The 10,730-nt window shown below is 38.0% G+C and overlaps 1 protein-coding gene across 6 annotated transcripts in view; it reads left to right on the forward strand.

Annotated features, from left to right (window-relative positions):
• The window catches only part of DLGAP1 (discs, large (Drosophila) homolog-associated protein 1), a 703,239-nt gene that overhangs the window by 283,901 nt on the left and 408,608 nt on the right, over positions 1-10,730 (forward strand). For 2 of the 6 annotated variants that reach the window (XM_011996319.1, XM_011996324.1), the window contains exon 1: positions 2,879-3,026. The exons of 2 other annotated variants lie outside the window; for them this stretch is intronic. In XM_011996319.1, coding sequence (XP_011851709.1) covers positions 2,934-3,026 — 93 coding nt within the window. In that variant the 5' untranslated portion in view covers positions 2,879-2,933. Of the gene's footprint in view, positions 1-2,878; positions 3,027-3,334; positions 3,487-10,730 lie in introns of those variants that run through there. 2 more of the 6 variants (XM_011996322.1, XM_011996320.1) reach the window with 1 other exon arrangement.

Here is a 10,730-nt window from a genome sequence, read left to right on the forward strand (position 1 = left end):
ACGTAAAGCTCACCCACCACTGAAAGTAAAGTATTTCGGTAAGGATATCTGTCTTGAAAAAAGTAAGGAGTAAAGAGATAAAAACCCTAGAGTACCACACATTTTGTCTGCAAAAATTCTATGACCAATGGCAAAAACAAAACAAATTGAAAGAACAAAAAAAAAAAAAAAAAACACCTGTACTTAAGTAAGTAATGATGAGATTAGATGAGAAGTATCAGAGTAAAGGATGCTGTGTATGGATCTAGCATAAGTCTTCATTAGTAATGAAATGTTTTCATTATATTTGCCTGTATGCCTACATTCTTCCTACCTTAGGTTCATTTTTCTTTCTTTTTTATACCTTTTTGGAGTCACAATCTCAGGTAGTGGTAAAACGTGGAAGGATAAGGAAAGAAAGAAGGAAAGTGATATTAATTGAAAATCTACTATGTATCAGATGCTATAGCAAATGTGTTCACATTTCGTATTTCATTTAGTCCTTGTAATAATCCTGAGATTACTGAATGTAATAATACTGTATTTTTATGAGAGAAGAAACTGACACTTAGAAATATCAAGTGATTTAAAGTCCCACGTTCTGGAGGTTGTACAACTGAGATTTAGACTCAGGTCTGTTTGATGACAAAGCCAAACTCTTTCTAATATGCCCTAGCACAGACCTGAAATCAAAGGCATGAAAAATGGTGAGCAAGAAGAAAATAAAATCTTTAAAATAAGCATATTATTATTAAAGTTTTTCAGTAAAATCAGAATGAAATCTTAAAGGCTTAAGTATGGGATTTAGTATAGTAGCATTATTGGATCTCCTTCTAAAAGATTTGAGAATTCTATTTTCAAATTATTTGCCTTCTTTAAGCCATTTTTTTAATGAAACATTTGAGGCTTACAGAAAGATATAAAGAAAAAACAAATAAAACACCCATTTATACATTACCCGTCATACAGAACTAAAACATTCATTACAATGGATCACATACATACTCGTATTAATCCCTTTTACCTCCCTTCTTCCCCAGAGTAATAGCTAATCTGTCTTTGACACCAAAGCACCTTTGTTTTTAATTCTGAAATTACTGAAACGTTGAAAATAGTTTAACATATTCTGTCCTACATTGGGCAATAATTAACCAAGCTAGTTCAACCTTTTAAATATAAACTAAACTCCAAGATAATCCTTATTAATAGATGTTGAATTTATTAAATTTCTATTTTATGCAAGGCTTTTAAACTAGGGGGAAAAAATCTATATTTCAATGTGGGGAGGTAGTATGTTAGTAAATGAATTAAATGTAAACCAGTGTACACCTCCCAAACCATGTGCTGAGGCTGAAGAGATGCTGTAAAGAAAGGGAAGAGAGAGCCATACATTCATATGGGATCAGAGGAGAATAGAAAATACCTCCTGAGAAATGGGCTGCTGCTCCCTTCTTGCTTCTAGGAAATGAAAAGAGGATCTGCCATCCCGTGCAAGGTCTGCTGAGGAAGATGGGGTTAGCCCCCGCGCCAGCCGTTCCAAGGGAACACTTTCATCTATAGGCTCATTCTTAGAAGTAAATTTGGGAAAACAGAGAGGGAAAGAGTTTCTTTGGAGTTCTTTTTTTTTCTTTTCTTTTTCAGTTCTATTGCCTTAATTGCCAACTAATATTGAAGCTGGATTTATAAATGGATTTAACTTCAGTATTAGAGATTTAGTAGGCAAAGCACTATTCTACTAGTTCCAAGAGCATTCTAGTCCTTATTTGCCGCTAACTAGTAACATGACCTGGAAACATTCTTTCAGCTCTCTGGACTTCCTTCCTCTGCTAGAAAATGAGGCACTTCCTCCAAAAGATATATGATCTCAGTACGCATTTTCAAACTCTCAAATTACATGTGTCGGAGTACTAATTAGAACTATTGTCAAGAGCTGGAAGTCCCGGGACTCTCATTTCAGAGATGCCTACTATATGTTTTTCAGATGTTATCTAATTTGCTCTTTAAAATTCTAGAGATATTTCACAGTCGAAGAACCTAAGTTTTTGTAAATTAGGTTAAGTAACTTGCCCAAGGACACACAGCTAGTATGTGGCAACATGCTGGGTCAAAACTGATTTCTCTGCCGTCAAAGTCTGTGTTCATTTACTACACCCAATCTCTACCTCCTCCAAATACAAAGCAGAGGAAGGAAGCAGTGTATATCAAATATCTATTATGTGCCAGAAACTGGGTATATCTCATTAAGTACTCAAAACAACTTTGTAGAGTATTATTTACTTTAGTTTTATAGACAACAAAACAGGCACAAATGCTGAACTCATTTGCCCAGGAACACATAAACAGTAAGTGGGGAGCTAGCACTTGATCCCAAATCTGTCCAACTCCATAATATGCTTCAGTAATGGAAATGAGTGCATATTTTTTCTTCTATTACCTGATTTGTTTTGTGGTAAATGTATGTGTGCATCTGACCTCATATGCGTGTGAGAAGTTAACAGGGCGCGGATGTGAAATCAGACTAACAATGAAACAACTGATTATGTCCCTAATTTAATTCAAGACTAACAAAGATGAAATTAATAATCACCAATAATAAAGTCTAAATACTAGCAAACCTCTGCTTCTCTCTTTGCAGAATTATCACTTAGAATTAGCTTAATGTAGGTCATTGCCATGATTCTATAGAAAATGAGAAGTCCATAGGTATTTAGCCTCTGCCTGACATTGACTTAGGAATCAAATACTGTAGCTTGAAATCACTGCAAGTCCCAGTTAATACGGTCAATTATATTAGGAGTGATATGTGCTCACTGACAAGCTGTCTGTAGTTAATAAAAAAGGGACTCCTTTTTTTCCAATATTGTTATTTTTAAATGTCAAGAATCAGATGTCTGCTGTTTAGAACTATTGTACCGCTGCCAGTGACTGTCTGTATTAGGGTTGGGAGCAGGAACATGGATTTGAAGACATTAAAACTGTTTAATTCTCAGTTGAGATGTGGTTGGCTCTTATACATTTGGAATAAAGCATTTATGGCACATCTCAGGGTAAGTGCTTAATAGTTAAATAAATAAAATAGGAAGAGGTTCAGAGATAGAATAAAAGGTAGTTTTTGTTGTTGTTTTGTTTTTGCTTTTAAAAAGCAGAAATCTTGGTTCCGTTTATGCCTCTTTATGTAAATGTTGTATGTCGAGTGACTGACATGTAAAGCCATTCAGAAGAGCAAGATTTTAGATTTCCAACTGTTAACCTAAAAGAAAAAGCCCTTCAAACCGTGTATTTTGCATTCATTCAGCCGTAGAAACAGGAAAAGGGAAACAAAACGCTCTCTCCCCGGTAGAAGTGGAGAGAGAGAGACAGAGGGAGCGAGAGAGAGAGCAAGACAGACCGAGAAGGAAAGCACTCCCAGAGATGAAATTTTAGGAAAGCAAAATGATCGACCTTTTTAAGGCTGAGTGGGTTTCTTCAGTTTGTGTGCAAGTTTCAAGAAATGGAAGGACTGACCAGGTTTGGGTATAACTCTTTTATTACTTTGTATTTGATAATAGAGTGTTGTTGATTTGGATGGTTTTTGTGGTAGGGAGAGGAAGGGGTAGTATCTGTGATTTTATTTCTCCTCTAAATAATGGCTAGTGAGACTGAAAGAGCTGACAAACTAATGTATGTACAGATAGTAAAAAAGCAGGTGGAGACATCAGATACCTACAAATCTGTGTCTCCACCAGGGCTTTATAAAATCTTTAAATGACACATGATCTCCTTAGATCTGCTAGGTGCTGTTAGCGGATGTTATATGGCTGGTGATTGAAATATGATCGGTTGTTTTCCAGCGCCAGGATTCTGAATACTTACTGCTCCTTTGCAAAATTAACATTTGTGATGATTGCTCTTTTGGGGGGTGGGGGTCTGCTTAAATAAGGCACCACACAAGATCACTGAGGAAGCGTTCATAAGCATGATTCCAGGATCTTTTAAATACAGGTAAAATTATTTTTTCAATAATCTGTTCAAGATTATTTCCATCTTTGCCCAGTGGGAGCTTTCTTTCCCTGGCTGAGTTTTTCCTCCCTCTTGTGTTAGAACAATTTTAAGTCTCCCAATTCAGTTAAAACTACTTTACATGCAATTTGTGAAAGTGCTGAACGGTTCTGCTACTGACTTTGGCTGCTGGGATGTTTCTTTGCTGCGTTTTTCTGAAATCCCATCCATCACATCCATTGATGATTTTCTTTATTTTTAATTTAAATTGCCTTAATAATCCAGCAAGTGAATGTCAAGGTTCCTGAATGGATTTCCTATTGGGTTTGTACAGTCTGGCTGTTTTTCACTGATCTTGTAGAGATGTCCTCTTCATTCATAGAAAGATGAGATTGCTCCAGCCGGTGCTAACTTTGAATGTGGAATCAGTGATCAGCAGCAGAATCCTGTTAATTCTCCTCTCTCTCTCTCTCTCTTTCTGATTCTCCATTATTCTCACTCTTGTCATGTCCAATTAATAGAGGGAAAAAACAATTGACAAAACACTGTGAGAAAGCAGGGGTCCAGAAAGACTCAGTGGTAGTAAAGGGAAGATCCAAACTATACAGGAAAGCCTTCTTGGGAGCTGTTAAAGAAACTTTGGTATTCTTGGCCTCCAGTTTCATTGTTTTCTAAAGACATTTTCGGCAACACCAAAATGCTTGGTTAGCCACAGTCCGAGGTTTCTGCCTGTAACACACACTTTCTGATCTCACAGAATTCCAATCTACTGATTAAAGGCATAGCATTAGTTAGCAAAGAGTGAAAGAGAAAAGCTAGCCTTGGATCTCTCAGGGGCCAGGAGATTTCATTTCCCCTTTTTCCATTCTCCTTAGAAGACGGTTTGCTTGATTGCAAATTAAAGACAGTAAATCAAGGTAATCATTCACCATTCTTTAAGAGAACCATTCACCCACAGTCTCTGGCCCACTTGAGATCATGGCATTACACAATTTTACACAGTGATTTGTGAATGGTGGAACACATTGCTCTTTTGTGTCAGGTTTTTTAGGAACTGCTAAAAAATACATGCAATATTGCCAAGCTGACTTTAATTTGTAATTAGATTATGTTTTCCACCACTTTGGTTTTAGGTTCAAAGACAACAATCTGTCTTAGCGGGTTATTGCACAGGGAGAATTTTTTTTCCCATTATTTTGGTAAATTCATATTTATGTGTTTTTCCAAATTCTTAAGTTAAAGCCACCATAGGGAATTACGTTAATTTTTTTCAATGACTGATTTATTTATATTCAACCCAGTCCTCTATGTTTATAAACTAAAAAGTAATGATATAAAGAATCAATTAATTACTGTTATACAGAATAAAGGAGAAAATATTGTGTAAAGAAAGGCATAACATTTACTGTTACTTTTGACCAAATTCTTGTTTTTACTGTTTTTATTTTTTTTTTATTTTTTTTTTTTGTCTTGAAGAGCACGCACGTGATTAAGGAAAGACCTCTTCTGATTCCCTGATCTTTTAAATGTAGGAATATTTAGGACTCTCATTAAAAACTTTTTGTTCCATTTGCTAAAGTCTGGCAATATGCCTGCTTTTTTTCCATTTCTAAGATATATTATACAATGAATTTGCTGAACGTGTAGGTATTTTTGTGTATATTAGGTCACTATTCTCTATCAACTGGAGTTTCTACTCACTGTTTCACAGAATTAGGAAACTTCCCACAAAAATCAGGCTTGTGATATCACAGAACTGTCTATGAAGCAGAATTACGTGAGCCTGGGGTTACTGCATGCCAAATGCAAGTGTGCAGGTTTATAGATACACCTTCTATCCGCATAGGTATCCCTCCAATAATACTTCTAAAATATGCATTTATACACATGCCATCTTTGATCTCCGATTCATGAACTCAGATCCATTTTAAGAGTGCCATTTCACAAAGTCCATGGAAGAGGAATGACTATGAAGTGGAGAAACAGGTTTTTCATAGATGTTAGTGGAAAATTCATTACTTTGCTTTTCCACTGATTATATTGAACTTCACCTTGGACCATTAGTGTAGACTAGTTAGGGATGTCCTGTTTCTCTGGTGTAAGAATAAAGAGGTTTTAGTCCCCTTAATAAGGGGGCATCCAACAATCATAAAAGGATATTACTTTTGCTCTCCTTAATTTTTATAACCACAATTTACTACATGCTTGCAAGATTGTCTAACTCCTCCCTGATTTAATTCTCCGAGACTCTAAAATCATAAGATACATAATTAAAGGACCAGGCAGACTTGGGTTTTCCCCCCTTAAAATGACAGTTTTAGATAATAGAACCTCCTGATCAGAAGGTCATCTGGTATAGCTTCCCATTCACACTAATCTTCCTGCAATGTGGACTTTGTATCTTCCTATCTATTTTTCATCTAAAAATCTCCTTATAAAAGAAGGCTTTGAAATTATTTAGTCCAATTTAGTTTTTTGAAAAGAGAAAAATCCTAAGGAAATACCTTGATGAGATCAGTCATCTTGTCAGTGGAACCTGACACTCGCAGGCTCACTGCCTGGCTAAAGTGCTGTTCTGTTCCCTTTATGTTGTACATATTCTATTATCCATTCTCGTAACATCATTTTAAGGCAATGGTGCCAAGGCACAAGGAAGCAAAGGGAGAAGTGACATTATCTGAAAGTTAGAGTTGAAGCAAGTTTGTGACTCGAAAGTCTCAAAAGAGGCAAAGATTAACTAAATCATGCCTGCAATTATTTATTTTAACTTCCAAAGAAAAGAAATTGGTATGCTTCTCCCTTTGTGGATGAGTTTTCCCTGCCTCATGGTAAACCATGTAGCAAAGGAGGACGAATGGAGCAGAATGCATTAGGATATGTGATCTTTAGGGAATTTGCTCAGAACCCTAGTTAGATTTTGAAGACAGCATGCATCCTTCCAGCATCTTCCACTCGTTTGAAGTCAGCATCCCTCATCTTACTTCTCTAGGATAAAAATTAACATAGCTGTTACCATATTTGCAAAGGCCAAACTTTATATATATATATATATAAAAAATATGTATGGTGTGACAGGTAGGAATTACATACTGGAACAATGGGACCATGGGACCAAATATATTAAATGGGAGCAACTGCAGCAAATCTGAGAGGAATAGTGCACAGGATATATAAACTAAGAGCTACAAGCTAATCTCTTAGTTATTGCCCCCAACATGTAAAAGGAAGTGATTGGAAAGGATTTATCTCTAAAATTGGAAATGCTACATGAAACATTGTAAAGTGGAATCAATATGGGTACACATGGGCACAATAATATCACATGTATACCTGTAGAGAATCATATATATGTGTGGCCACTTGCTCTATCATTGAATATTTACACGTACAGATTCCTTAATTTTATGTGCACAAGAATCACCTTGAGAGTGTCTGTAAAATGAGGATCTGTGACATCAACCCAGAAGATTCTGATTTCATAGATACGGGATGATTCTGACAGTGATCAATCCCAGAACTGCACTTTAAGTAACCCAATTCTAGAGAACTATAAGGCTTAATTTCTCACTGTATTTACTGAAGGGGGCAGTAGAGCCTAATAGATGAAATACGGGATCCAGGTGCTCTGACTGCAAGCTTTATTGATGCTGGCTTGCTGCATGACTTTGGGCTCTCTCTACTTAGTACTTCTATTTCTACATCTGTAAAATGGGCATGATGATATGACTGTGTTTGCTTCAGGTCTTAGAAACAAATTAAACTTCAAATTTGAGAAATAAATGAAAAATACAGTGTGAAAATATTCCAAGTTTATAGATCCTCAAACATTAACAAGCTTTATCTCTTTCCCATGTTTCATGTACCATACCACTTTTTCCTTTATATTTTACTTGATCTAGTTTTTATTAAGCTGGAGTTGGGATTAACATATCTGATTTTGGCCGGGCGCGGTGGTTCAAGCCTATAATCCCAGCACTTTGGGAGGCCGAGACGGGCGGATCACGAGGTCAGGAGATCGAGACCATCCTGGCTAACACGGTGAAACCCCACTAAAAAATACAAAAAATTAGCCAGGCGCGGTAGTGGGCGCCTGTAGTCCCAGCTACTCGGGAGGCTGAGGCAGGAGAATGGCGTAAACCCGGGAGGCGGAGCTTGCAGTGAGCTGAGATCCGGCCACTGCACTCCAGCCTGGGCGACAGAGCAAGACTCTGTCTCAAAAAAAAAAAAAAAAAAAACCACACATATCTGATTCTGTGGTAAAGAAAAGCCCTTTCCAATGAGGGATGAAAGTAGGTCTTAATCACACTATAGGTGTAAAACTTCACTGTCATGTGTGCCAACTAAACACAGAAAGCTTTCATCTGAAGGCAAAAGTATCACAGAGTCAATCTTTTTCTATTTTCTTTTTTGAAAGACAGTGTTTCCCTTTGTCATCCAGGTTGGAGTCCAGTAGTGTGATCACGGCTTACGGTAGCCCTGACCTCCTGGTCTCAAGCGACCCTCCCACCTCAGCCTCCAGAGTAGCTGGGACTACAGACTCACGTCACTATGCCAGGCTAAGTTTTAATGTAGAGACGGGGTTTCGCTATGTTGCCTAAGATGGTCTTAAACTTTTGGCCTCAGCGATCTTCCCACCTCGGCCTCCCAAATTGCTGGGATTACAGCTGTGAGCCACTGCACCCAGCCTGGATTAATCTTTTGATAGCTCAGCCTCAGTGGATCAGGTTTCCCCATGGCTTGATACTGGCTGATGGAATATCATTCCGGCTTCTTCAAGCTTAAGTATATTCACACAAAAAAAAGAAAAAAAAAAATAATCACAACACACACTTGCTTTTGTTTTCATACCTTAAGTCTGTCAAGCCGCTGCCGCCTTACTCCAGACAGCTCTGATAAGTCAACAGGACAAGCTTAATTAGTAATAATAGTCATGCGAGGTGTCTACAAGGGAACTCTCTCCACCATCATCACCGCTTTAATTGAGTTAGGAGAACCAGGTTCTCCGTGGAGTATTTCCTCCGTGGCACCTTGATAGGTGCTTTTCTGCCATTGATAGATGACCAAACGCCCTTGGCCATCACTCTTCTTTGCTCATGCCCAAAGTCCCTCAGCCAGATATATCATTCTTCTAATGCTGTAGAAATTCAAAAGAGCGAGTGAACACTGAGCCAGATCTGTCTCATGACCCTGTCCACAGAACCATCCGTTCAAACTTCTTCTGTCAGCCCTGTGACTCTGGGCAGTCTGAAGTCTACCTCACTTGCTTCTCCAGTGTCACCAAAACAATGAAAACAAAACCATTCAGAATTCACAGGAAGTGTTTAATACATTTAATGAAATTATATCTCTTAATTATGAAAACTTGACCGAATAGGCCTGCCATTTTTGGTTATAAAAGTGGAAAATAGTGATGATAGATATCATCCTATGGGCACTGGAAGACCCTGTTAGGCCACCCCGGGACGTGCAGTTTACACTCTGAATGCCACCTGCCAGTCTAAGCTCCTCTGTGGACGTCCATCTGACTGGCATCCCCTTAGGCAGAAAATAAGTAGGGAGGGAGGCCTTTCTGCAGGACTTCTCCTTTTAAAGTCCCTTAAAGGAACCCAACTACCTGTATTCCTTGGAAATTTTATGTCTTTGTCTTCTCTCCTTAACTAGTAAAAGTTTCGAAGGCTTATCTGTAACTTAAGGGGTGTCGATGAAACTGTCATTTGTTTGCAAATGAAACCTGAGCTTTCTGAAAATGACTCCCCTGCAAAGTCATTCCCCCATAACACTCCTCCAGCCTTCTAGTTGATTTTAGATAGTTTCCTGTTCTCCCACCTCTTGGAAGTATTCCATGGCACGCTGAGCAGACACTTTTAGTCAAAAATGCCTATAAATAGCTGATTTTCCCTGCTTACTGCCTTCTCTCTAAGGCTTTCACAAAGGAGGTGAAACGAATCCACCAGAAACAAGAGCTTTCTGTGAGGGGTGTGTGGTGAGGCTTATGAAAAATCAAATCCATAGGCTGAAAATTATCGTGTAGGTGGCTTTGCCATATTTGACTTACGCAATCACTGCATGGAAAAAGCAACATTTTATTTCATGCCAGATGATCTCATGAACTGAACAAGCCATCAAGTGAGACTCATTTGAACTTTCATGCTTCTTTAAAAACATGTACTTTGTTTATGAGGCCAGCATCATCCTGATACCAAAGCCTGGCAGAGACACAACAGGAAAAGAGAATTTTAGACCAATATCCCTGATGAACATTGATGCAAAAATCCACAATAAAATACTGGCAAACCGAATCCAGCAGCACATCAAAAAGCTTATCCACCACGATCAAGTGGGCTTCATCCCTGGGTTGCAAGGCTGGTTCAACATATGCAAATCAATAAACGTAATCCAGCATATATACAGAACCAAAGACAAAAACCACATGATTATCTCAATAGATGCAGAAAAGGCCTTTGACAAAACTCAACAGCCCTTCATGCTAAAAACCCTCAATAAATTAGGTATTGATGGGACGTATCTCAAAATAATAAGAGCTATTTATGACAGACCCACAGCCAATATCATACTGAATGGGCAAAAACTGGAAGCATTCCCCTTGAAAACTGGAACAAGACAGGGATGCCCTCTCTCACCACTCCTATTCAACATAGTGTTGGAAATTCTGGCCAGGGCAATCAGGCAGGAGAAAGAAATAAAGGGTATTCAATTAGGAAAAGAGGAAGTCAAATTGTCCCTGTTTGCAGATGACATGATTCTATATTTAG

This window comes from Mandrillus leucophaeus, unplaced genomic scaffold (assembly GCF_000951045.1).
Source record: "Mandrillus leucophaeus isolate KB7577 unplaced genomic scaffold, Mleu.le_1.0 Scaffold51, whole genome shotgun sequence".
Lineage (NCBI taxonomy): Eukaryota > Metazoa > Chordata > Mammalia > Primates > Cercopithecidae > Mandrillus > Mandrillus leucophaeus.